This window comes from Triticum urartu, chromosome 7A (assembly GCF_056163025.1).
Source record: "Triticum urartu cultivar PI428250 chromosome 7A, HENAU_Tu73, whole genome shotgun sequence".
NCBI lineage: Eukaryota > Viridiplantae > Streptophyta > Magnoliopsida > Poales > Poaceae > Triticum > Triticum urartu.
Window position 1 is genome coordinate 568,268,900 of NC_141879.1, and position 27,930 is coordinate 568,296,829.

The 27,930-nt window shown below is 43.9% G+C and overlaps 2 protein-coding genes and 1 long non-coding RNA gene across 6 annotated transcripts; 1 reads left to right on the forward strand and 2 right to left on the reverse strand.

Moving 5' to 3' along the window:
• Positions 1 to 1,452: 1,452 nt before the first annotated feature.
• LOC125524411 (uncharacterized) lies at positions 1,453 to 5,324 on the reverse strand. Of its 4 annotated transcripts, XR_015611758.1 has the most exons (4): positions 4,900 to 5,324; positions 3,931 to 4,099; positions 3,696 to 3,788; positions 1,453 to 2,091 (listed from the first exon to the last, which is right to left on the reverse strand). It is a non-coding gene; the product is annotated as an uncharacterized LOC125524411 (long non-coding RNA). The 4 variants fall into 4 exon arrangements; XR_015611757.1 differs by having other exon boundaries at positions 3,696 to 4,099; XR_007290740.2 differs by lacking the exons at positions 3,696 to 3,788; positions 3,931 to 4,099; positions 4,900 to 5,324 and adding an exon at positions 2,985 to 3,687 and having other exon boundaries at positions 1,453 to 1,799; positions 1,884 to 2,091.
• An 815-nt stretch (positions 5,325 to 6,139) lies between these two features.
• On the forward strand, positions 6,140 to 8,481 carry LOC125524410 (FMN-linked oxidoreductases superfamily protein). The gene is made up of 3 exons (XM_048689463.2): positions 6,140 to 6,598; positions 6,938 to 7,044; positions 7,516 to 8,481. The coding sequence occupies exons 1-3, from the start codon at positions 6,167 to 6,169 to the stop codon at positions 8,261 to 8,263; spliced, it is 1,287 nt and encodes a 428-aa protein (XP_048545420.1). The 5' UTR covers positions 6,140 to 6,166; the 3' UTR covers positions 8,264 to 8,481.
• Positions 8,482 to 8,694: 213 nt separating this feature from the next.
• LOC125524409 (putative methyltransferase PMT25) lies at positions 8,695 to 12,415 on the reverse strand. Its single transcript, XM_048689462.2, has 5 exons — positions 10,626 to 12,415; positions 10,015 to 10,546; positions 9,486 to 9,933; positions 9,206 to 9,400; positions 8,695 to 9,129 (listed from the first exon to the last, which is right to left on the reverse strand). The coding sequence occupies exons 1-5, from the start codon at positions 11,970 to 11,972 to the stop codon at positions 8,913 to 8,915; spliced, it is 2,739 nt and encodes a 912-aa protein (XP_048545419.1). The 5' UTR covers positions 11,973 to 12,415; the 3' UTR covers positions 8,695 to 8,912.
• Positions 12,416 to 27,930: the final 15,515 nt, after the last annotated feature.

A 27,930-nucleotide genomic window follows, 5' to 3' on the forward strand; every position in this document is an offset into this window, starting at 1 on the left:
ATAATTTACTCATATTTCCATATTTTTAAATTTTTTTCTTAATAGCTTATTCAAATTTGTTTCATTTCCCTTAATTTTTATTTTTATTTTGACTATGGTTGTCACATGTATGAAATTGTCACCACTTCATCATTGATACCGTTGACAGAAGCCAAGAAACAAATCTGTTTAATTTGAGAGGGTCTAGGATGTCTAGTATTGGAGTCCGAGAGATCAAATCAAGATTTGAGTAATAATTTTCCATGGACGCGGTGTTTCCGCTCTCAGGTGCATCTGCACCGGATCCGGCTTGCCTGCTCCCTTCCCGTGCTTTCATCCGTGCTCCCACTTAATCCTACGGCTGTCTTTTTCCTTTTTTCTTTCTAATATAATCATCTCCTCCCTGATTTTAAGGGGGTGAGGCCGGATCTTATTTTGTTTCAATCAAATTAAGCCACGTAGACGGGAGCACGGATGGGCACACGACGGGGGAGCAGGCAAGTCTCGTCCATCTGCACCCGAGGTGAACAAAAAATTCATTTAAAACGGTAATTAAAAAACTTCTAATTTTTTTGTGATGCTAGATACTCATGTGCGTGAAATCCGTGCCAAATTTCATGAAGTTTGGACATTTCAGTAGCTTTTAGTAAAAAAGATAAATTTTGGGTTGTAAGAAAGTTTACTGTTCACGCACTATTTTGACCAATTTTGTCTTTTTGCCACGAGCTCATCGGATGTCTGAACAAGCTGAAATATGGCACGGACATCACGCATTGGAACATCTTCCACCTAAATTTTGTTTAGAATTTTTAGTATTTTCTTGTATTTACTGTTCATGGGTGCAGATGAGCCCAGCCATCGAACTGAATATCCGTGGATGGACGTCTTTCTTTTCTTCCTATATCCATGCCCCAGCTTGTTTGTTTCTGGTGTCCTAAATATGTACTCTCATGGTTAGGTTTACCCAAGCCATCTTTATAGCTCCTTGCCGTTATTTTGTCAAAAAGACTGAGTACCGTATTTGAAAAAAAGAACTAAGTACCGTAATATTCAGTACGGCGCAAACAATGTTACCGAAAGTGTCCAAGCTTCATGGAAGTCATGCATTAGTTGAATTGAGTTTCCTTGTGTCATTGTAGTGGATTTACCTTTTTCAACAAGGTTTTGACTAATTAGTTTCCATTGGCTAATCGCCTTTCTCTAATTTTGTGGGTTTTTTGGGTAGGAAATTATAGGAAGAAGGTTAGCACAACATAGAGTTCAAAAACAGCAAAAAAGTTGGAACAATATCAGTTTAGCATGGCACATTTATATTTCACTAGTAAGCGTGCACGTGCAACGCACGTCCTGCCAATTCAATCCATTTTTCAAATTCCACCTCTATTTAATTTGTATCCTTTTCTATAGCTTTTGTTTGTCTACACCTTTTTTAATTCAAACAACTAAAGAAACTAAAAATGGAAATACAATATGTGCTATTCCCCAAAGAAATAAAATGGGAATGTGATATAGGTAATGAATAGGGAGTATCTAGGATGATAAGTACAACATTTGTCGAAATATCCCCAGGACAATAACCTAATTATTTGAAATGCATTGTTTGACAGAGGCACAAAAATGAAGAGTTTATTTGAACAGTGCGCAAAAATGCTCTTCAGATGTATTTTATCAAACAAGGAGTCCGAGTTTGCCAAAATAAAAATTCAGAGCGGTTTGGAAGTATTCTCATCACTTCTCTTTCTCCGCCTCAGAAGCATTCTTCATCCGGGCTCCCAAACGCTTCATCCCTCAGAGCTTTGTCTATATAAAGAGTCAAGGTACTAAACATGCATGGCATATATGTCCAGTCAGTAATAAAATTAGTTTCTAGCACAATGTCGGAGGATTTAAAGATGGGACATTACCGTCTTATGCAAACCTTGTGGAGACCTTTGTATATTTAATGCATACTTCTGCTTTCATTATTGGGCTGATGAAGTGAAAGTTGTGAGATAAAATATTCTAAATCTCTTGTAGCTTCTTTAGCAACTATAACCTTCGAGGTGGACAATCTACATCTTTGCTTCTCAGGAGAGGCTCCTAGTTGATTTGCTGCTGTACAAGGATGCTAATCTGAAACAATTATGCAGCACATGGTAAGTGCTAAGTCGACAATTGGTACAGAATCTACCAGGCTCCGAAGGATCCAATTATGTAATTTTACATGTGCATCTTAGCTATCAAAGGAAAAGAAGAAAATGGTCAAAGCAACAAAAAAAATGCAAGCTTATATAAACTTCACAAAACCGGGTATGACATTTCAGCCAAGGAAGATTTATTCACTTACGTTCACATGATACAATATGCAAGCAACAGTTCATGGGCATGCCCTGACTAAACTATGTGTACACAAAAATAATTATCACCTTCCAACTAACCGCTTGTTAAATGTACACAGCAACTAATTGGCTTAATAGTTATCTCACACTCCCACCAATTTATTAAGAAAACAGAAATCACCCAATGGAACCGGAATTTCAGAACAGCTTAGTCAAGTTTTCCTATGCAGTATAACCTGCCACTGAAACAAAGCAAATGAGTATAAGCTATGTAAAACAACACCAAGGATAGGGGATGAATGAAACAACAAATTCTGCATCCCACGGAACAACACCATTTTATGCAGTATTCACTATCGAAGGCCCTCTGCTCTAAATACTGTGAGATGTGGAGTGTAGTAGAAACATGCTGAACCAACATGAATAGACTCCAAAATTATATGCACACATCTTGAAGCATACACTGGAATTTTCAAATTGCCATCCAACCTCCAGGAACTCTTCATGTCAAAAAAGAGAATTATACAAGACATGGAAAGGAATAGTAGGCTCGGACCAAATAATTACTAACCTTGAACTGTAGGTTCAGGCCAAATAACCAAATAAAAGATACACAGATATCGGTGAAATTAACTATAATATACGCGACTATTATAAAGAGATTTCAGATGCAGATCAACTACATACACATAATTTAGTGCCCAAGATTTGGTGTCTTATCAATTGGTCCAAGTTCTCCATGTGGCAGCGCATCTCATTATTATTCTCTCGTTGCAACAAAAAACAGAAGAATGTTATTTAGTGTCCAGTCAGCAAGTGTAATCTTGAGCTAAAATAATACAAAAAAAGAGGAAGGAAAAGTACTGCAATTTTTACACTTCAAGGCACCACGAATACACCTCATAATCGGATTGGTACAACAATCAGATGAAATTATTGCTATGTAATATGTTTTTTGTGAAGAGACTTGAAATATCCTAGATTTGATGCTTGTAGAAGTTCAGTTAAAAGTGGTTTAAACAGTCTACAAACTGAACTTATTTTTACTTCCTAGATTAACCAAAAATTGGGGGATTTCACACCAACTGAACATAGTAATATACAACAAAAATATTACTCCGTCTGTATACTAATATAAGAGCGTTTAGATTACTATATTAGTGATCCAAATGCTTTTACATTAGTTTACGGAGGGGGTAGAAGAAAGCAGTGCAAGGACAGAATAGTACTCCCTCCGTCCCAAAATAAATGACTGAATTTCGTACTAACTTTATAGTAAAGCTAGTATAAAGTTGAGTCACTTATTTTGGGACAGAGGGAGTACATGAATTGTACATAGCAGACATACATAAACCGAAACGTACGAGAGAGAAAAAACGATTATTTTTATCACATTACCTCAGTGTTAAACTGTTTGTCTACAACGGCGCGATCATAGCCTCAGCTTCCCTCTCCCATTCGTCAGATTGTGGGGAGTGGAGCATTTGGGGACTGCATGTCTTGAAACAAATTTGATCATACTACTAATGGGATCAAACACCAACAACCAATTGCATTGGTTGATATTTTCAGTGAACTGGGTAGAGAAGCAGAATACAATCATAAAGAGTTTTGAGCTTGCAAATGAAGCAACCTTGTCTCTCTTGGATAGTTCAAAACAAAATGAAGCCGCCTTGATAAAATTCAACGTCGTCTCTGCAGACTCGTTCTCCCACAGCTTGAGAGAGACCTCTTGCTCCACCTTTCCACCACCGACCACAAAGTACAAACTCTCAAGCGATGAAGTAAACCTGAAAATGTGACTGAAAGGACCTTAGGTGCAACAATTGCTGATGAATGGGAACATTCTGAACATGTAGAAATAAAGTATGAGTTGATAGGGAAGAGGCCAAAAAAGAAGATATAAAATATTAGTATTGAGTTTGCCTGAATTTCGTATATTAGTGGATGATTGAAATCATGTACAGAAAGTTTAGGAGCTATTGTGTAGTAATTTTGATGCCAATTGAGGAGTGAGTCGTGGTAGAATGGATTTGTGGGAGCACTGAAAAGGTAATTCGAGTTACACAATACAATTATCATATGAAGAGATTAAATAGTCAATAATCAGACTGTAACCCTGTCTAGTGCTGAGCTTGGCATTGATTTGGATCATGATAATTCACCTTTTAATGATATAATCAGAGTCTAACCCTTCCAGAATAACGTTGTTTAACTGCGGCAATGTTAGTTGTGTGGAAGGATCATGTATATAAAAGAATGATAGAATGAGAATCAGTTCACATTTGGTCGTTGGAAAAAGTACAGTGTAGACTTTCTAACATCCTCCACTGCGACGTATGCAGATCATGATGCAGTAAAACGACCAAAGAAAGTAAATAAGCACAAGCATCAAATCCTCTTGTGTATGGAACACAAACTGAATCATAAGTACAGGGTAGACTTTGTAACATCCTCCATTGTGGTGTATGTAGATAATGATGCGCTAAAACGATCAAATTCTCTTGTGTATGGAACATAAAATGGACCATATGCTGGGTACCTCACTATTCAGTATAGTTTTATATCAATCTACACTTCAATCAATCGAATGGAAACTTACTGGTTTCTCCATAGTCAGATAAGGTCGTGGCCGTCTGTTGGGCAGCGTTGGGCAGCAGAGGAGGGCAGCGCCGCCGCACCGCGCTGACGTCCTTCCGTGTGGCAGCAGAGGCTGACCGCGGGCAGTGGGCAGCGGCGGCAGGGGGCGCTCCCGCGTTCTTGGGGCAGCAGAAGAAGACCAGCGGGGGCCTGCTCTGCTCATGCCCACGTTTATCCGCGGGGAAGCAGAAGAAGTCTGGCGGTTGCGGCGACGGAGGCCAAGCTGGGCGGCGGGGGACGGCGCGGGGCCGGCCAGGGCGGCGGCGGACCGGCTGCCGACGGGCAGGGGACGCAGCGCGCGGGGCCGGCGGGGTGGCCGTGGACCGACGTCCGACGGGCAGGGGACGTTGGGAGGGAGTACTGGTTGGGAGGAGGAGAGTGGGAAAGGTCGTGCGGGCGTGCGCGTTCTGCAGAGCGGTTTATTTTCGTGATTATAGCGATGGAGGATTAGTGGGTTGATTGGCGTGTTTGTTGTATCAAACATCGAAGGATTAAGGGCCATTAGATTTTATTGATGTATGGATCTGATTGTTTGGTTTTCCATCCTCTTTTTTTTTTATAGGAGTAATAGATGAGCATCATAGACTTGTCATCAAACAACTCAAACAACATCCCTAACGTAAATAATCTTAAACCGATTTCTTGATGAGTTTAAGGCAAAAAGAATTGGCCTTATTTTTGGGAAACTTCAAGGGTGTTCATGTTGTGGTCCATGTATGCAACTAAGCTAGGTTGTTCTTCCTCAGACGGGTTTTGCTCATGACCACTATACGATCATCATCCTCTCATGGCTAATGGCTCATCGTACCATACATCAGCTTCGCTTGCATGAGTCAAAAGTCAATCGTCGCACTTGTCCACATCGTCGGTCTCGTTCTCTTTCGCTTCCTTGCCTCTCAACAAATTATTTCTTGAGAATACCTTGTTTCTCAATTCTCAACATTTTTGGTAGGCATCTCTCAAAAAGAAAAATTGAGGCACTTGTCCTCATCGTCGGCCTCTCAACAAATCTCAGCTAGGTTCATGTGGGCCATGTAAGGTGGATCGGCTCATCGAAAAAGCGACAAATGTGGATGGGCTACTCTTAGTATGGGCCGGATGGGCTGAGCTAGGGCAATTTTTTCTAAGCTTCTTCATCCACTGACAGGTGGGGCTCGTTCCTCAGACCGACTGGATCAGAGCCCACAACACGGAACCCCCGATCCGCGAACCGCACCGAGCCGAGCCGCATGCTACCACGCCGACTCGTCCCCTTCCTCCCGAACTCGCGCCTCCTCTTCCGCTCCCTAAACCCTAGCCTCGCCATGTCTCCGGCCGACGCCGCCGCCGCCGCCCACCTGACCACGGCCTCCGACCCCGACGAGGACATATGCTCCAGCCCCGCTGCCGCCGCTGCCCCCGAGGAGATCGCGCCGCCCGTGCCCACGCCCCTGCCTCCTCCGCCGGCGTCCGCGGAGGAGAGGGTGGAGCGCGCGTGGGCGCACTGGAGGCGGCTGGGGTCCCCGAGGCTGGTGGTGGCGCCCATGGTGGACAACTCGGAGCTGCCCTTCCGCATGCTGTGCCGCCGCTACGGCGCCGACGCCGCCTACACGCCCATGCTCCACTCCCGCATCTTCTCCGAGAACGAGAAGCACAGGGACATGGAGTTCACTACCTGCAAGGTAAACTCACACTTACGAGCCTCTAGGTCGTCGTATCATTACGTTTAAACTCTAGGATAGCCGAATTTGAGCAATTTGATTCACCTGTAGACCACTGTTTCATAGAATTTCTGGTAATTCTTCACTGTTAGAATAGGATTTAAGAGTAACAATTGGTGAATTTCTGTTACATCATCCAGAAGATTCGGTATTACGTTGTCCTAGTAGTATAGGACTATAAAATGGGTAGGCAGTTATTTCCAGTAATTAGCTGTATTGTGCAGTTACTGTCTGTAGTCTACTACTATACAATAAAAGGAAATCTTGCGCGGAATGTGACATTGATCAAATCTTATGCAGGAGGACCGCCCACTTTTTGTTCAGTTTTGTGCGAACGATCCTGATATTTTGTTACAAGCTGCAAAGCTGGTGGAAGCACACTGCGACTATGTTGATTTGAATTTTGGGTAATGTGCCAATTCTTTATGATGTTATACTGAAAAATACTGTTCTCTTTAGTCACTTATCTGCGGACTTCTGTAGTGGCTCATATATATTTGTTGCATAAACAAAAAGGTACATTACGATAGATAATCTGCCTCTGATCACTGTCGCTGAAGTATCCCTGTGCTTTCAGCATGATGCTAGCACTGGACCTTGCAGTGATAGAATTTAAACTTTAAGCAACCGAACTATTTTGTTTTATTTTTAGGCAAATGTTTCAAAGCACTAAAGCTGCCTTATCTGAGGTTTCCTCGGGTACTGCACATTTTGCAAATGTGTCTGTGGTGGCATTATGTCTGCAAATTTAATATCTTCATCATTTTTAATATTCAGTACATCGTGGATGTTCCCCATATATGATCATTATTTCAAATATATGATTCAAACTGGATTCTTTTCTAAATGGCAGTAATGCCTCTCTGAAAACTCTGCAGATGTCCACAGCGCATTGCTAAACGGGGATACTATGGGGCATTTCTCATGGACAACCTTCCACTCGTTAAATCGCTTGTGCAAAATCTGTCAGAGAACCTTTGTGTTCCAGTCTCTTGCAAGATCCGCATATTTCCGCGACTGGAGGACACACTTGCGTATGCAAAGATGCTTGAAGAAGCCGGTGCTTCTCTTGTGGCAGTGCATGGGCGTACAAGAGATGAAAAAGATGGGAAGAAATTTCGAGCTGACTGGGATGCCATCAAAGCTGTGAAAGATGCCCTGAGGATACCTGTACTTGCAAATGGAAACATTCGTCATATGGAGGATGTGAAGAGCTGTCTGCAACACACTGGTGCTGATGGCGTGCTTTCAGCTGAACCTCTTTTGGAAAATCCAGCATTATTTGCTGGTTTCCGTACAAAGGAGTGGAAAGAAGATGGCAATGAAGACGGAGATGGTGGTTTAGACCCGGCTGATCTTGCCATTGAGTATTTGAAACTGTGCGAGCAATACCCAGTGCCATGGAGAATGATTCGATCCCATCTCCACAAGTTGCTGGGAAGCTGTTTTAGAGTGCATCCGCAAGTGAGGGAGGAATTCAATGCACAGACCAAGCTCACTTTTGAGGGGTTGCATGATATGGTAAAGAGGCTGAAAGAACTCGGCGGTGGAATACCACTTTACAGAGATCAGAGCTCTTTACAGTCACATGCCGTTACAAACGGGCTAGCTGCAAGCAATGCGTGATGATGCCCATCAATTTTGCCATCTACAGCTTACCGATTTATGGAGGTAAACTAAAGATGAACCAGAAGGCACCAGATATCTAATGTCAGTATAGATTGTATCAGCATTTTGTTGGAACACACTTTATGGGAGGCACCATGGGTCGTGGTTCTGTAAAAGAGAACTACTAGGGTCAAAAATGAATTTGTATAAAGATATGCCAGTGGTTGCCCAATTGATTTGTTCAGAGCATCTGCCGTGGATACCTTACATTGTTGTAACAATTGATGTGCACATCTGCAGACATTATTACGATCTGCTATTGAAGTAGTATCTTCTAACACCTGGACTCAACATTGATTTAACTTTACTAATCTAACTGATTTGCTAGCAACTGGAGTAGTTCAAAACTGTGACACTTATTATGGGTTGGAGGGAGCAAGTATTTGAACTGACAAACTAATGCTCCACTCATCTCAGTTCTATGCATGAGTCTTGGATGCATACTGCATTACAGAGCCATGTCTTATTTGTAGGGTAGTTAGTTGGTACCACATACTACATTAATGCTAACCAAAGAAAGAATTAAAAAAAAGAACAAAAGAAAAACCCTATCTATCTTTTGCTGGGTGAAAATTGCTTGTGATCATGAGAATGGAGATGGCTTGGTTTAGGTTGGCTCGGCGGCCAGCTCCGTCCGCCAATCCGATTTCTCGGCGAACAGCACCCCTTCATCGTTCTTGGAGAAGGTGAGCCTCACGTCCCAGTGAAGCGACCTCAAGAGCTTCTCCACCTCGCCGACGGCGCCGGAGTCGTCGCGCACGATGATGCTCCCTCCCGGCCTCACGATCCTGTCCACCTCGACGATGACCGGCAGCACGGCGCACCTGAACAACACACGTTTGCCGTCGTAACCCTGAACCGACCATGGCTGAAGTAGAAGTAAGCAGAGCAGCGACTGACCTGTCCTTTATCTTTGAGAAGAGGCGATCGGCGTGCAGAAGGTCGTAGGTCCTCGGGTAGGTGCTGAAGGACTCGCACCAGTCATGGTACATGCCGAACAGCCCGCGGTCGAAGATGATGGGCAGCGTGTCCGGCGCGTCCACGTTGACGACGTTCATCACCCAGACCTTCTGGTCCCTCAGCGCCGCGGCGAACCTGGCAGAGACCATGTACATCCATCAATGTCGTGGAGGTGATTGCTAGGTGCAATGGCGGGAAGGGTTCTTGTCGCTGATATTACCCTCCGTAGGCGGCTCGCATGTCCATGACGTTCCTCACCCTGGACCAGTCGACGCCCAGGCCGTTGAGGTACGACTTGTCCATGACGCGCCTCCAGTGCTGGTAGTCCGCCACGAAGTCCTCCGGCGCAGGCTTCCCGTATACCCCGACCTGCGAGGTGTTGAGCCAGTTGGGCGGCGCGCGCACCCGCCGCGGCCAGTCCGCCGGCCACCTGGCCCCGCGCTCCGCCACGCCGGTCGGCACCCGGTGGATGCACGCGTTCAGGCGGACGTACCACGCCGCGTTGGCGTCGTCGTCGTCGCTGCACATGGGAGGCTGCTGCCTTGTCCGGCTCTCGTAGCACTCGTTAGACGTCGGCTTCCGGTAGAAGGCGGCGCCGACGCCGTTGAGCCGGTCTTTCTTGATCGTCACCAGCTCCCAGCACATGGATTTCGTCAGAGCCGTCATTGCTGCGAATGGTTCGTTCACTCATGCTCACGGTGAGAACTCATAAGCAAAAATCATTGGTGCTTAATCATGTCTGCACATACCTTTCCAGATCTCGACGTCGTCGGTGAGCTTCTGGTAGACGGGCGTGGCGGACCAGACGAAGAGGCCGCCGGGGCGGAGGACGCGGTTGAGCTCGAGGAGGAGGGCGCCGCCGTCGGCGTGCCAGGGGACACGGCAGCGCGCGCAGTGGACGAGGTCGAACGCCTTGCTGGGGAAGGGGAGGCGCTTGGAGCCCATGACGGCGGAGATGGCCGGGATGCCGCGCTCCAGCGCCATCTGCACCTGCGCCTCGTGCTCGTCCTTGGGCGCGAACGACATGGTCACCACGTCCCGCTCGAACAGGTAGCCCCCGAAGCTGGCCACGCCGCACCCCACGTCCAGCACCACCCGCGTGCGCTTCCCCCACGCGACGCCGCGCACCGACTGCTGCAGGAAGTCGATGTAGTGCAGCGCGCCGTGGATGAACTGCGTGCCGCCGCCGGGGAAGAGCAGGTACTGCCCGCTCACCTTCACCCAGTTCTGGTGCCCCTTCACCTGGACCAGCTTCGTGTGCGGCACATTGCTCAGCCAAATCTGCACAAGTCAGTAAGTCACCATCGTCGTGTCAGTGAGCAACCAATCCATGGAAAGAAGAATGTTTTTTTGTTTGTACCCTGTCGCGGCTCTTTGGCCACTCGACGGGCCGGCGGTAGCCTCTTGGGAGCGCGACGAGGCACGTCGGGCCCTCGTCGGGGCAGTGGCGCTCGCGGTGCTCGTAGCGCCGGAAGTTCTCCGGCCGCAGCTTCTTGACGGCCTTCTCGTTGTCCAGGCACGGGATGTAGTCGGCGCCGGCCTTGACGTTGCACGTCCGCCACTCGTGCTGCTCCTCCCCGTCCGTGCTGTTGCCGTCGCCCGCGTCTTCCTGGCGCCGGTCCTTCTCCCGGTGGGACTGATCGCGCTGCGTCGTCCACGCGCTCTGGTCTCCTCCGGCGCCGACGGCCGAGTCCTCGCCTTGCAGCGTATCGACGACGTTGTGGTTCACCGAGCCGGCGCCGCTGCCGTCCGTGTCCTCCTTGTGCTCTGACTCGGCTGCCTTGTCGTCTCCGCCGCCGTCTTCTTGCCCGGGGTCGGACTCCACCTCCACCAACGTGCGCCCGTCCTCCTCGACCAGCGATTGGTCGCTGCTACGCTCCTCCTCTGGCTGCTCCTGATCGGGTCTATCCTCATCCGACTGCCGCTCCGCCGCCTCGTCCTCCTGCGCCTCGCGGCGGAGGATGCCCGTGCCGGGCTGCTCGTCGCCGGCGCTCATACGCTCCTCCTCGTCGCTCTGCCGCTGCCGCGCGATGCTCTCCTCCTCGATGCCGCCGTCCAGGTTCCTCTCCTCCACCGTGGCGCGCGGCATCTGCAGATGCGACTGCTGCTCTTCTTCCTGATCGTTGTCCAGCGTTTCTTGCTCCTTGTCCGCGCCCGTCGCCGCCGCGGCGTCCTCCTCCTCCTCGGCGGTGGCCTCGCTGGCGGCGACGCGGACACGCTCGTTGCTCTGGTCCTCGTCCACCGCCGCCGCGTCGCTCTTGGAGTCCTCGCCGCCGGAGCCACGCTCGTCCAGATCGGGCTGGGCATGCGGGTCGTCCACGGCCGCCGCGGTGACGGCGCTGCCGCGCTCCTGCTCGGCGCCGCCATCCTCCTCGGAGCCAGCGTCCTCCTTGCCCAGCGCCCCGTCCTCGGCCTCGGGCTCGCGCGGCGGCGACGGCGGCGCCTTCTCCCTGGTCACCTCGTACGCGAACGACGAGCGCGTGGTATGGCGGTACGCCGTGACGGCGGCCGCCTTGTCCCCGTCGTCCGGCCCGGCGATGGACGCGGACGAGGTGGACGTGAGCAAGTAAGCCCCGGCGACGCAGAGCGCCACGAGCACCCCCGTGGTGGCGTAGTAGACGCACGCCGACGCGGCCGCGGACGAGGACGCCGCCCCGCCCCCGCGCTTCCCGGCGGCGCGCGAGCTCCGGCCTCCCACCCCCGCCATGCCGATCGGCCGATGGATGGGTCGATCGATCTATCTAAGCTGGTAGTGCCACCATTGGTTTGGACGCGGGTTTTAGGCGCTGTGTTTGCGTTGCGGGGCGCGATGGGCGTACGTGGCGCGCCATGCACACGAGTTCGGGGAACGCGGGGTGATCCCCGCACGTCGGGGGCGAGCAGGATGTGGGGTCAGCAGGCGGTTCGCTGGTTGAGCGGCTTGGCGCGGGACAGGACTCGCAGGAGAATCGGGACACGGAGCCGCGGATCTCTCCCGTGCCGGTTAGTTTGTTTGTTGCTCCCGTCAACAGGATCATCAGCAGTCCTTTCTTAACTTCTTTTCTTCGTCTTGTAGACTAGTACTACTTTTGGTCGGTCGATCCCATGGAAATTGGAGGCAATCTTTGCATGAACCAACAATTCGCTAAATTGCATTTTTTTTAACAACCGTACGTGTGGATGTCCATAGTTGATTTTGTTTTTTCGAGAAAACTTCCTCTCATAGTATTTTTTTTCACCCAGCGACGACTACAAGCACCGAAGCGAGCCGAATGCGCGCCGCCGTCATTGTCTCTCCCTCGCCAAAGCCGGGCAAAACTTGTTGTAATAGACAATCGGGAAGTCGTCGTGCTAAGACTCCATAGGACCAGCGCAGCAGGACAACAACCGCCGCCGATGAAGAGTAGAGTAGCTCGGAATGATCCAACCTGAAAACACATGAAAGTAGACGAACTACGGCCAGATCCGAGCAAATTCACCAATAATAGATTCACCGGAGACACACCTCCACACACCCACCGATGATACTAGAGACATAATCAAGACAGGGGCTAGGCGGGAAGAACATTACTACATCTTCAGGGAGCCGCCGCCGTCTCGTCTTCCTGAACAGAACATAATTCGTAACAAAACGCGAAGAAACAACTGAAAACAGAGCCCTCACGCCGGCAAGGGCATTTTTTAAAATACAATACAAATGCTCACGCACATACACTCATCCTATGAGCGTGCACACACACTCTATCCCTATAAATATCTCCGAGATACTCAGCCGGCACAACATTTTAAGTTAACGAAGTCATCACAGACGCATTCGTAGTCGACGGGAACATCTCCTCCCACTGAACTCACATCGCCGGAAGGTCTGAAATAGGTATAGAAAAATGCAACTATCAGCGCCAAGTCTAGAACATGAACTTTGATGAGTTGATTCCATCACAAGAAATCTAACCATCTGAGTTATCTTCAATTCGCTCATTGATCATTCTTCAATGTCCATTGTTCAAACTTAACTATACATGAGAATTACGAGTTTGTGTTGTGATACTGACCTCTTTGTTACGCAATCCCGGGTCCGCTACCACCAACGTTTGGACCCACATGCGTCAACCAAGCCCAACCGGAGAGCAAGATCGACTTATGAGAGGCCTTGGGCCCTTTCCCCCCCAAAAGACTAGCCTGTTAGGAGGGGACACCCCCGCACTTATAAATCGTGTTATGTCTCCCCCCACAATCGATGTGGGACTAAACCCAACAATCTCCCCCTCGCACATCGGTCACACATGGGCCCGTTAACACCAGCGTTTCCAGCCCACCAACCATGACCGACCATGCGTGAGTTCATCGAGTTTTTATTTCGGGCACCTGGGCACTGATACCAATTGTTAGAATAAATTTGAGGTCATCATTGACCATCCGAGAGCAACATCGACTTATGAGAGGCCTTGGGGCCTCTCCCCCCAAAAGACTAGCCTGTTAGAAGGGGACACCCTCGCCCTTATAAATCGTGTTATGTCTCCTCCCACAATCGATGTGGGACTAAACCCAACACTCTTAAATATCCATATAAACCAGTGGCTACCAAGCAAGCTAAACCTTTCTCGTAATTGTTTTTCATTTGCAGCAGATAGTCTTGCAAAGCGGAATTGACAACGGAGTGGAAAATATGTCCTTTTTTTATCATGACAAGTCGATCGAATATCTCACAGTGTAAGTTTTCTAGTGTTGTATGGGTTGTTGTGCAGGTTTTTCTAGTGGGATTGTTGTGCAGGTTATTTCACATTTGTATCACGCTCGTGGTGCATCAAACATGTTCTGTTGGTTGTAGATATAAAAAGGTTTTCTTTTTCCCACATCATGGTAGGGGCAGTGGCCACGTGTAGGGCTCTTTTGCTATACAGAAATGATGTATTTTTTATTAAAAGAAACTTCTTCATTGTAGGTTGTTGTGACGATCCTGTCCTGAGCCTGAATCTCTTTCATATATTGTGCTAGTCTCTAGATCAATAGTTAACACTCACAATACATGATGTTGGGAATGGTTGAAGAGGATGGAGCTGCAAAGACCATGGCAAGGTATCCCGATGATGACTGATCTGGGCGCTCATGTTGTGTTTGACAGCTTGGTGCACATCATTGTTGAGGATGGACATAAGGTTTTGTTCTGGAGGGACCGTTGGATCCACGGTTTCTTGATGCAGGACATAGCTCCACTTCACTTTGTCACAGCCCCTACTCGTACATAGAACCGACGTACAGTGCATCAGTGTGCTATTGGGCAATGCGTGGGTGCAGGACTTTCTGCTGACACATCATTTATGGCTTAGATTCAGTATGTTCACCTTTGCCAGGACATTGTCACAGTGCCAAGGAACCTTGATCTCCAGAATACCTTCACCTAGCCATGCGCGGCATCCGGTGTTTACACTGCGAAGTCAGTGTGCCCCAGACTTTTCCTTGGTTTGGTGCGATCGCCATCGGCTAGCAGTATCTGGAGAAGTGCCCCTCCCCCCTTTAAGTGCAATATATTTAATTGGTTGACACCGCAATACAAACTATGGACATCTGATAGACATGCCAAGCATGGCCTTCAAGACCTGCAGTTGACCTGCCTCCAAGAGGAGGATAACGTGGACCATATTGTCATGCAATGTGTCTATGCCTAGGAAGTTTGGCACCTTTGCTTTGAGGCCCTCGGCTAAATGTGAAATGCCCCATCACGAGCGACACTTTCATATCCCGGTGGTCGAGGAATAAACAAGTTTTTAGGAGGGAAGAGAAGAGAGGGTTTGACACTTTGATCATTGTCATTGCATGGTCACTTTGAAAGCAAAGTCTGAGAAATAGAATACCCCTCTTCTTTGGAGTTGGCTTAGGAGGTGGTCCGAAAAGAGTCCAATCATTATCATTACTCAATATATTATTCAATAATACTTCAGATTGTTCAACAGTTCGTTTCCTGAAAACACAACCAACACAACTATCTAGGTGGTCCCTAGAAGCATCGGTTAGTCTATTATAAAAGATATCAAGTATTTCATTTTTTTGAGAGGATGATCAGGCAAAGCATTAAGTAATTGGAGAAGCCGCCCCCAAGCTTGTGGGAGACTCTCTTCTTCAATTTGCACAAAGTTAAATATTTCCTTTTAAACAACTTGTTTCTTATGAGCAGGAAAATATTTTTCAGAGAAGTAATATATCATACCCTGGGGACTACACACACAACCAGGAATAAGAGAACTAAACCATATCTTAGCATCACCCTTTAATGAGAAAGGAAACAACTTAATAATATAGTAGTAGCGAATTTTTTCCACATGAGCAAATAGGGTGGCTATATCATTCAGTTTAGTAAGATGTGCCACAATAGCATAATTATGGAAAGGATCAGATTCAACCAAATTAATTAACTCAGGATCGACAGAGAATTCATAATCCTTATCAGTAACAAAGATATGTGAAGTAGCAAACTTATGATCATATTGCATTCTAGCATTCAAAGTTTTTTCTTTCAACTTGACTAGTAATTTCTTAAGATCCTCTCTATCCTTACAAGCAAGAAAGTCCCTAGCTACCTCTCCATACATAACATAACCCTTAGGTATAACATGCAATTCATATCTAGGAGAGCTAGGTCTAATAGGTGTTTCAAAGTGTTCAGTTTCAATAATTTCATCAGTTTCAGAAATATCATCAGTTTCAGCATTCTCAATATGTTTAGCTCTAGCAAGTTGTTCATCAAGAAATTCACTGAGTGGCATAGTATTATCAAGCAAAGTACTAGTATCATCATAAAAATCATTCATAGCAGAAATAGCATCATCAGTAACTTGTGACATATCATAATTAATAGCAGGTGTAGGTGTCGCAAGCTTACTCAAAACAGAAGCTGAATCAAGTGCAGAGTTAGATGGCAGTTCCTTACTTCCCCTTGTAGTAGAAGTAAAAAATCTTGGTTCTGGTATCTTTCAGATTCCTCATAGTGATCAACAGATATAAATCCCAAGTGACTCAGCAAATATAGATATGCTCCCTGGCAACGGCGCCAGAAAAAGGTCTTGATAACCCACAAGTATAGGGGATCGTAACAGTTTTCGAGGATAGAGTATTCAACCCAAATTTATTGATTCGATACAAGGGGAGCCAAAGAATATTCACGAGTATTAGCAGTTAAGTTTTCAATTCAACCACACCTGAAAGACTTAATATCTGCAGCAATGTAGTATGGAAGTAACGGTAATGGTGGCAAACATAACAGTAGTAGTTTTGTAGTGATTGTAACAGCGGTAGCAACGAAAGTAACTTAGCAAAGATCAATATGTGAAAAGATCATAGGCATTGGATCGACAATGATAATTGTGGTGGATAATATTCATCATGTAGCAGTTACAACCTAGGGTGACACAGAATTAGCTCCAATTCATCAATGTAATGTAGGCATGTATTCTGTATATAGTCATACGTGCTTAGGGAAAAGAACTTGCATGACATCTTTTGTCCTACCCTCCCATGGCAGCGGGGTCCTAATGGAAACTAAGGAATATTAAGGTCTCCTTTTAATAGAGAACCAGAACAAAGCATTAGCACTTAGTGAATACATGAACTCCTCAAACTACGGTAATCACCGGAAAGAATCCCAATTATTGCCACCTTGGGATATGCGGATCATAACTCGTAATAGGTGTCTACAACTTGCAATATAGGATCAAGAACACACATATATTCATGAAAACATAATAGGTTCAGATCTAAAATCATGGCACTCGGGCCCTAGTGACAAGCATTAAGCATAGAAAAGTCATAGCAACATCAATCTCGAAACATAGTGGATACTAGGGATCAAACCTTAACAAGACTAACTTGATTACATGATAAATCCCATCCAACCCATCACCGTACAGCAAGCCTACGATAGAATTACTCACTCCCGACGGTGAGCATCATGAAATTGGTGATGGAGGAAGGTTTATGATGACGATGGTGATGGATTCCCCTCTCCGGAGCCCTGGCGGACTCGAGACCAGCCCTCCCGATGAAGAACAGGAGGTGGCAGTGGCTCCGTATCGTAAAATGTGATGAATCCTTCTCTCTGATTTTTCTCTCTATGAATAGGTATATATAGAGTTGGAATTAGGGTCGGAGATGGTCCAGGGAGCCCGCAAGCCTGGGAGGCATGCCCTGGGGGTAGGTGGTACCTCTTGATCACTGCGTTGGTTTTCCCTTGAAGAGGAAAGGGTGATGCAGTAAACAGTGTAAGTATTTCCCTCAGTTTTTGAGAACCAAGGTATCAATCTAGTAGGAGACCACGCGCGAGTCACCTCGTACCTACACAAACAAATAAGAACCTTGCAACCAACACGATAAAGGGGTTGTCAATCCCTTCATGGCCACTTGCAAGAGTGAGATCTGATAGAGATGATAATAATAAGATAAATATTTTTGGTATTTTTATGATATAGATTGAAAGTAAAGATTGCAAAATAAAATAGATGGGAAACTTGTATGATGGAAAATAGACCCTGGGGCCATAGGTTTCACTAGTGGCTTCTCTCAAGATAGCATAAGTATTACGGTGGGTGAACAAATTACTGTCGAGCAATTGATAGAAAAGCGAATAATTATGACAATATCTAGGCATGATCATGTATATATGCATCACGTCCGCGACAAGTAGACCGACTCCTGCCTGCATCTACTACTATTACTCCACACATCGACCGCTATCCAGCATGCATCTAGAGTATTAAGTTCATAAGAACAGAGTAACGCCTTAAGCAAGATGACATGATGTAGAGGGATAAACTCATGCAATATGATGTAAACCCCATCTTTTTATCCTCGATGGCAATAATACATTACGTGTCGGTTCCCTTTCTGTCATTGGGATCGACCACCGCAAGATTGAACCCAAAGCTAAACACTTCTCCCATTGCAAGAAAGATCAATCTAGTAGGCCAAACCAAACTGATAATTCGAAGAGACTTGCAAAGATAAACCAATCATACATAAAAGAATTTAGAGGAGATTCAAATATTGTTCATAGATAGACTTGATCATAAACCCACAATTCATCGGATCTTGACAAACACACCGCAAAAGAAGATTACATCGAATAGATCTCCAAGAGAATCGAGGAGAACTTTGTATTGAGATCCAAAGAGAGAGCAGAAGCCATCTAGCTACTAGCTATGGACCCATAGGTCTGAGGTAAACTACTCCACACATCATCGGAGGGGCCATGGAGTTAATGTAGAGGCCCTCCGTGATCAATGCCCCCTCCGGCGGAGCTCCGGAAAAGGCCCCAAGATGGGATCTCTTGGGTACAGAAGGTTGCGGCGATGGAAATAGGGTTTCGTGGTGCTCCTGGATGTTTTCAGGGTACGTGAATATATATAGGAGGAAGAAGTAGGTTGGTGGAGCAACAAGGGGTCCACGAGGGTGGAGGGCGCGCCCAGGGGGTAGGCGCGCCCCCTGCCTCGTGGCCTCCTCGATTGTTTCTTGACGTCCACTCCATGTCTCCTGGATCACGTTTGTTGGGAAATCACGTTCCCGAAGGTTTCATTCTGTTTGGACTCCGTTTGATATTCCTTTTCTATGAAACACTGAAATAGGCAAAAAACAGCAATTTGGGCTGGGCCTCCGGGTAATAGGTTAGTCCCAAAAATAATATAAAATTGTAAAATAAAGCCCATTAACATCCAAAACAGATAATATAATAGCATGGAACAATCAAAAATTATAGATACGTTGGAGACGTATCAATAGGCGCGCCCCCAGGGCTTGTGGCCTCTGGGTGGCCCCCCTCTGGTATCTTTCTGCCCTGTATTTTTTTATTTATTCCACAAAAAACCTTCGTAAATTTTCAGGTCAATCCAAGAACTTTGATTTCTGCACAAAAATAACACCATAGCAATTCTGCTGAAAACAACATTAGTCTGGTTAGTTCCATTCAAATCTTGCAAATTAGAGTCCAAAATAAGGGCAAAAGGGTTTGAAAAAGTAGATACGATGGAGACGTATCAAAAACCAATCTAGACTATGTTATGGCACCCTGTCGGAGGGGGAAATCATCACCGGAGGCCATCTTCATCATCCCGGCGGCCACCATGATGAGGAGGGAGTAGTCCACCCTCGGGGCTGAGGGTTTGTACTAGTAGCTATGTGTTTGATCTCTATTTCTCTCTCATGTTCTTGATTTGGCACGATCTTGATGTATCGGGAGCTTTGTTAATATAGTTGGATCATAGGGTGTTTTCCCCTTTCTATCTTGTTGTGATGAATTGAGTTTTACCTTTGAGATTTCATTATTATCGGATTGAATACTTTGTTGGATGTGAGAGCACTTGATGTATGTCTCGGCACTCAACTCGCGGATTCCCGAGGTGACATTGGGGTAATCTATGCATAGGGGTTGATGCACGTTTCCGTCCTTATTTCTCCGGTAGAAATCATGGGCACTCTTTGAGGTTATTTGTGTTGGATTGAGTATTATGAATCTGAAATTGTTTGATGCATATCGTATAATGAACTCACGGATACTCCTGGTGACATTGGGGTTTCTAGGTGACATTAGAGTTGGTTGATGTGTATCATATGGTGTTATTTTAGTATGAACTCTTGGGCTGTTTGTGACACTTATAGGAATAGCTCTATAGATCGATCGGAAAGGATAACTTTAAGGTGATTTCATAACCTACAAGCAAATTCTTCTTATGTTCTCAGCTAGATAAGAACTTTGGAGTGATTCTTCATTGCACGTTGAGGGATTGTTATATGATCCAATTATATTAGCATTGTTGAGAGATTGCACTAGCGAAAGTATGAACCCTAGGCCTCATTTTCAAGCATTGCAATATCGCTTGTGCTCACTTTTGTTACTTGATACCTTGCCGTTTTTATTTTTCCTATTACAAAAATCAATATCTACTATCATTACTACACTTGTATCACCATATTTTCGCTGAACTTTTGCACCTATACAATTTACTATTGTATTTGGTGTGTTGGGGACACAAGAGACTCTTTGTTATTTGGTTGCAGAGTTGTTTGAGAGAGACCATCTTCATCCTACGCCTCACACGGATTGATAAAACTTTGGTCATCCACTTGAGGGAAATTTGCTATTGTCCTACAGAACTCTGTGCTTGGACGCCCAACACGAGTCTACAAGAACAAGCTGGGTAGTATACATCAAGCTCTTTTCTGGCGCCGTTGCCAGTGAGGTGAGTTCTTGAAGGTATATCTTTAGATCTTGCAATTGAATCTTTTAGTTTCTTGTTTTATCACTAGTTTGGTTTATAAAAAGAAAACTACAAAAACATGTAATTGAGGTTGCCTCATATTATTCGTCTTTATCATGTCTTTCTTAAAAATGATGGATCAAAAATTGTGCTCAATTGTTAGAAGAAGAATTCAATAAAATGTTTGGCATAAAATACATGAATTATGACCATGATTGCAATGTTGCTAGTATGAATTCTTTGAATATCCATGATGCTAGTGATATGCAAAGCCATAAGCTTGGGGATGCTATATTTTATGAAGATGATATTTTTAGCCCCCCAAGTTTTGATGTGCAAATTTGTTATGATGATAGTATGCATCCAATTTATGATTATTATATTGATGAAAGTGGGTTTGGAAGAGTGTCAACTTTAGGTAGTAATGATCCCACTATTTTGGAGGATGTTGAATCTTATTGTAATAATTATCAAAGTGGGTTTGTAGAGGTCATGACTTTATTTAATGATGAATCCACTATTTTGGAAGTGGTTTCAATTGACTATGGTAAAAAACTTGATATCTATCATGATTATGGTGATGACATGTATGGTATAAAGAGTAATGATATCTATGAAACTTTTCATCATGGTTTCAATGCTCAAATTGATTATGTGCACCAAGTGTCATATGATTGTTATTTCATTGAATTTTCTCCCACTATTATTGATGAGAATAAATTTGCTTATGTGGAGAGTAATAGAATTTCTATGCTTGTGGGTCATGAAAAGAATGCTTTATGTGATAGTTATATTGTTGAATTCATTCATGATGCTACTGAAAAATATTATACGATATGAACATATGCTTGTAGGTATTGCAATAATATAAAGTTTTCTCTCTATGTGTTCAAAATCTTGAAGTTATGCTTGTTTTGCCTTCGTATGCTATTTGATTCTTGTTCCCATAAATTTTTTGCTCACAAAATTCCGTGCATAGGAAGTGGGTTAGAATTAAATGTGCTAGTCATATGCTTCATGATGCTCCCGTTATGTTTTAATTCTTTACTTTTATGTGAGCATCATTGAAATTATCATGCCTAGCTAAAAAGGCATTAAAGAAAAGCACTTGTTGGGAGACAACCCAATATCTTTACCTACTATTTGTGTGTGTTCACATGATTAAGATACTGCAGTAATCATGTTTTATAGCTTTTGTTTCAATAAAGTACCAAGTAAAGCCTTTGGGATAGTGTGGATGATAGTTGACTTGATTCTGTGCAAAAACAGAAACTTTTTCTTTCACTAACAGAATTGTTTAAATTCACTAGAACATGGTAAAATTCTGAAGTTTTGTAAGATGATATACAAATTTACTAACTTCTCCTAAATTTTCAGAATTTTTGGATTTACAGAAATATGGTCATTGTCCAGATCATTACAGATTGTTCTATTTTTGACAGATTTTGTTTTCAATGCATAGTTTGCTTGCTTTTTAGTTTCTATGGCTTATATTGGTCAATATAAATTGTATAAATGATAATTTACACTAGGGATTATGTGGAAACAATTATGAATCTTTTCTCTGATAGTACCAAAGATAATGGTTTTCTCTTTATCATACTAACCTATCTCACGAAGTTCCGTTAAGTTTTGTGTGATTAAAGTTTTCAAGTTTTGGGTGAGATATCGATATGAGGAGAATAAGGAGTCGCAATACCCTAAGCTCGGGGATGCCCAAGGCACCCCAATGTAATATTCAAGGAATACCCAAGAAACTAAGCTTGGGAATGCCCCGGAAGGCATCCCCTCTTTTGTCTTCAACATTATCGGTAACCTCACTTGGAGCTATATTTTTATTCGTCACATGATATCTGTTTTGCTTGGAGCGTCATTTTTTTATTTGTATTTGCTTGATGCTATTTAGAACAATTTTTTGTATCTTTTATTTCAATAAAAGTGTTAAGTATAGCCTTTACCATGCTTATTTTGCAAGTCTATATGTTGCTGTTTTGAAAACAGAAAGTTTTCTATCATTGTCTAAATTCTTCTAAAATGTCAGAATGTGATAAAATTTTGAAATTTTTACACAGTAAGCTATGATAAATTTTTACAGTGTGGTAAAATTTTAGAGTTTTTGAAGCTAAAGAAGTATGAATATTCTTGCATCCTTTATAGACTGTCCTGTTTTGACGAATTGCTGTTATGTTTGCATTGTTTGCACATGTTTGCTTGTTTAATGATTCTACTTGAGGATATGAGTATTAAATATGCAGAGGCATTTATTATTCAATGTTAAATTATAATTTTAGTGATTTGCTACAGTAGAGAATAATAAGGTTTTGTATTGATTTATACTAACATATCTTACAAGTTCTTGTTGAGTTTTGTGTGGATGAAGTTTTTAAGAATTAAGGAAACCGTGATATAAAAGGAACTAAGGAGACACAAAAGCTCAAGCTTGGGGATGCCCAAGGCATCCCAAGATAATATTACAAGAAGTCTCAAGCATCTAAGCTTGGGGATGCCCCGGTAGGCATTCTACCTTTGTTCATCAACAATTATCGGTTAGCCTCGGTTGAGCATAAGGTTTTGCTTCCTCACATGATGTGTGCTATTTTTGAAATGTCATTTTATTTTGTTTTGCTTGATGTTTTAATAAAATACTTAGATCTGAAAGTTTTTTAAATGAGAGAGAGAGAGAGAGAATCCTCAAATGGCTAACCATTTACTTAACTACTTGTTTGATCTTCACTTATACACTGGTACCGTAAGGTGCTATACAAACGGTTTTTAACCCCTTTCCGCAAGGGCATTTGGAACTGTCTACTAGTGAGTGACTGCGATAGGGGGGTCCTTCCTACATGACACAAAAACTGTCGGGGATAGGCGAGCGGCTACTGACGATCGCCATAGAATAAACGTATGAGAAGCCGCCCCATTCCCACACATTACATCTCGACGGTATGTTTCTGATCAGAGAGACATCCCAAACAACTACGCCGCTATAGTCATGTGAAAAAGGTGGACATCAACATTTAATCTACCAATATGTTTGTGATAGGTACGTTATCGCACACGGTTCAAGAATGTAAAATGTGTGTGGTGCCTCTACTAACGCCAACGTGTCCATTTTCATAACTGTGTGCGATTGGCATTCCTATCACACACGCACACTGGTTTGAAACGTTTGCCGTATTACCATGAATCACACACGCATATGAGACGAAACCATGCATGCGTCCCTCGGGCATCGCAAACGTTTCACGTCAAAGAACCGTCTGTTCTCTATTTTTCATCCCACATGTTGTTTTCTTTCTAATCGTGTGCACATTATTTTATTCCCTCATGTATAATTTTATTTTTTCCTGTAATTTATTATTCAAATTGGAAATTTTGAAAAAATGAAATATGGAATTCAAATTCTCAACACAACGGTTCAATAATGAATCCATAAATAAAATTGTCATTACAACATGTTCAGTAATTACAGGATTAGACAACAACTAACTATGATGAACCGCAATATATATAGGCGGTAAAGGTGAAGAGACAAGTGTAAACCATTTTGACTGCCGATGGTGTTGAAGAAGCAGAATGCCCATAATGTGCCTTCCTGCATGCCATAGACACAAACAACTTTTGTCCAACCCCTTGTGACAATCGTCCGCCCATCCTTCACCGCCTTCAGGAAGACTTCTAGAGCATTATCATGGTAGCATGAATTATATAATTTAACCTTAGTTGCCTCCACTCCGTTCATGTAATTTTCAAGGTAATCATCAGTAAATAGCTTCGGAAATCATTGAAAAGAGAAAAATTTCAGATACCGAGATCTAATAGAGTAACTTGTTGTTGGCAGGGGAAAAGGCAACACATTACTTACCATCCTAAAGTCATTGTTGTCTTGGACAAAGTGTAAATAAAGAGCTTAATTCCCATCACCCGTTTCTTTCGCCTAACAATCTTTCTTACTTTCCTCACTTGATGCTTGTTCATGAATATCTCATTGCCCCATACGCAAAAGGGATCGAAGCGTGGATCAGTATCGCTCATATATGTACCTACAAGCAACCAGTAAATGTTAGAAGCTAAACTGAGATTGTACAAATGATGTAAAATACAACTACCTACGTTCCTAAGTACAAGTATTTTTAGATATTTCAATATGAACTACATACAGAGGTATGTAGAATTATAGATATAGTTTAGATTAGAATCTCGGTTCACTCATTTTGCTCCTTATGCAGTCTATATTGGAATCTCTAAAAATACTTATATTTAGGAAAAAATGGTGTATAAAACATGGGATGCAGCTAACCTCGACGGCAAACAACAGCATCGCCCATTGTATCCCTGTTTAAGTACATGGAAAGCCAATATTAACTACAACAGGGTTAACATCCACCAAAAATAGCAAATGGTAATAAAACGTCAACAACTGTAGTGATATCTTCATTGCAAAAGAGTAGCATGATAGCAAAGGGACGGATTAAAAAATGGATACAACTGTTAATTGCAACAGGCTTAACAACATCCTAAGTCATGTTTTGTAAGTTTGTAGCCATTGAAATACAACTGTTTAAAAATGGATATAACTGTTAATTGCAACAGGCTTAATAGCCATTGAAACCGGTACTGATAAAAATGCAATTGATAGATTTAAACATCACAAGGCAGGTGCTACCAGAGTAGAGAATGGCCTAGTTGTCTATAAAAAGGTAAGGAAATTGATAAAATATGGTAGGCATGTTTACTACTACATGCTTAATACATCGGCCGTACAAAACATAGCCATTAATTACAACTGGTATTGGTAAGATTGAACTGTTGAGTTCATACTTGGTAAGTCCTGAGAGGTAGTTGCTGGGGCACTTCATCTTGGCCAGAGCCCGCCCAAAGTCAGCGGCGGCGGAGGCGAGCTCTTCCTCCAGGTCAAAGCGTGGATTAGTGTCGCCGACATGTGTACCTACAAGAAGAAAGTAAATGTTAGAAGCCAAATTGCAATCGCACAAATGGTGTAAAAATACTGTAAGACATGGGATGCAGAAAACCTCGACGGCAAACAATAGCATCGCCGTTATGGCCTTGTGTAAGTACATGGAAAGGCATGTTAAGTACAACAGGGTTAACATCCACCAAAAATAGCAAATGGGCAACATCTCTAGTATATCTTCATTGCGGAGAGTAGCACGGTAGCAAAGGGACATATTAAAAAATGGATACAATTGTTAATTGCAATAGGCTTAATAGCATCCTAAGTCATGTTTTGTAAGTTTGTAGCCATTGAAATACAACTGTTTAAAAATGGATACAACTGTTTATTGCAACGAGCTTAATAGCCATTGAAATCGGTCCTGATAAAAATGCAATTGGCAGAGTTAAAAATCACAAGGCAGGTGCTTCCAGAGCAGAGAATGGCCCAGTTGTCTATAAAAAGGTAAGGAAAATAGCTAAAATGTGTTAGGCATGTTTACTACTACATGCTTAATACATCGATCGTACAAAACATAGCCATTAATTGTAACTGGTATTGGTAAGATTGAACTGGTGAGTACATACTTGGTAAGTCCTGAGAGGTAGTTGCTGGGGCACTTCATCTTGGCCAGAGCCTGCCGAAAGTCAGCGGCGGCGGAGGCAAGCTGTTCCTCCGGGTCGAAGCGTGGATCAATGCCACTGACATGTGTACCTATAGGTAACCAGTAAATGTTAGAAGTTAAACTGCAATTGCACAAATGATGTGAAATACTGTAGGACATGGGATGCAGCTAACCTCAATGGCAAACAACAACGTCAACCGTTATGACCCTGCGTAAGTACATGGACGGACATGTTAAGTACAACAGGGTTAGCATCCACCAAAAATAGCAAATGGGCAGCATCTCTAGTGATATCCTGAGTCATGTATTGTAAGTTTCTTGCTGATATTGGTGAAATTGAGCTAGATAGTTAATACTTGAACATCACGCAGTGTGCATTACTGAAATAAACAAGGCACGGACATGCTTAATACATCAATTGTACAAAACATAGCCATTGAAAGTGGTATTGGTAATATTGAGCTGGTCAGATCATACCTGGTAAGTCCTGGGGGGTAGTCGCTAGGGCACTTCATCTGGGCCAGAGCCTGCACCAAGTAGGCAGCGGCGGAGGCGAGGTGTTCCTCCGGGTCAACACGCATAGCGGCCATCGCGCTATGGGCCGCCATTAGCTCCTCGACCTCCACGTGATATGTGGTTGGGCTTATGCGGTGATGCTCTGGAGGTAGGGGCGATGGGGATTTGGAGGCATGAGGATGTTTCACAGGCGCCATTTAAGCAATCAGGCGGGGGCCATGATAGAGATCGGTGGGATGTCTGACTAGATCCAAGCAGAACGTAGATGTGGTTGAAGCTGTGCGGCGGCGGTGGTTTGAGCTACCGGTAGGGGGAGGGGGTGGGAGGGGAGATACTGAGGAAATTTGATGGGTGGGGATGTGGGGGGAGAAATAAATTTTGAAATTGCGCGCCTAATGAAAATTTTGCTACGAATTTTGAAACTTGGGTGGGGAAAGCACACAACACAGACAAAGCGCGTAAAATACTCGTGTGCGAGAAAAGAGAAAATTGGCAGATCCCGTTTCCAAAAAAATGTACACGTGTAGTTGATTTTTTGGTCAATGGTACGCCTGGTTTATTAGGAAACATCGCACAGGTAACTGACTTATGGATAATTAACGCAAAAAACGCACACAGGTACGCCATAGAAACCGTGTGTTTTGTGATCTTCTAATAATTCTTATATCTATCAGCATCTCCAACCGCACCCAATTTCAAAAATCTCTTTCAATGTATCAAGATTATTCAATGTACATGAACGAGACAAGGTGACACCCGATGAGCAATCATCGGTTTATGAAATGCAATCAAGTGTCAACCTGCCTCGCTCGCGTAGCCAGATTTGATCCTATGCAATAAGAGAGAAGCTTGCTGCCATCCGCCAGCTGATGTCTACTACGCAACTTTATTCTTGTAGACATGTGGTGCGCCTCCAAGTGCAGAGTTTTCTAGGACAGTAGCAATTTTCCCTCAAGTGGATGACCTAAGGTTTATAATCCGTGGGAGGCGTAGGATGAAGATGGTCTCTCTCAAACAACCCTGCAACCAAATAATAAAAAGTCTCTTGTGTCCCCAACATACCAAATACAATGGTAATTTGTATAGGTGCACTAGTTCGGCGAAGATATGGTGATACAAGTGTAATATGGATAGTAGATATTGATTTTTGTAATAGGAACAATAAAAAACAGCAAGGTAGCAATTGATAAAACGGAGCACAAATGGTATTGCAATGCTTGAAAATGAGGCATAGGGTCTGTACTTTCGCTAGTGCAATCTCTCAACAATGCTAATATAACTGGATCATATAACCATCCCTCAAGGTGCGATGAAGAATCACTCCAAAGTTCTTATCTAGCGGAGGACATAA

What these genes read in the sequence shown, in the direction of transcription:
- LOC125524410 (XM_048689463.2), top strand. Translation starts at nt 6,167, where the DNA reads ATGCTACCACGCCGACTCGTCCCCTTCCTCCCGAACTCGCGCCTCCTC. An exon ending in TGGAGTTCACTACCTGCAAG is followed by an intron (nt 6,599 to 6,937) that starts GTAAACTCACAC and finishes AATCTTATGCAG; the next exon opens with GAGGACCGCCCACTTTTTGT. An exon ending in TATGTTGATTTGAATTTTGG is followed by an intron (nt 7,045 to 7,515) that starts GTAATGTGCCAA and finishes AAAACTCTGCAG; the next exon opens with ATGTCCACAGCGCATTGCTA.
- LOC125524409 (XM_048689462.2), bottom strand. Translation starts at nt 11,972, where the DNA reads ATGGCGGGGGTGGGAGGCCGGAGCTCGCGCGCCGCCGGGAAGCGCGGG. An exon ending in CGACGTCGAGATCTGGAAAG is followed by an intron (nt 9,934 to 10,014) that starts GTATGTGCAGAC and finishes AACCATTCGCAG; the next exon opens with CAATGACGGCTCTGACGAAA. An exon ending in TTCTCAAAGATAAAGGACAG is followed by an intron (nt 9,130 to 9,205) that starts GTCAGTCGCTGC and finishes TGTGTTGTTCAG; the next exon opens with GTGCGCCGTGCTGCCGGTCA.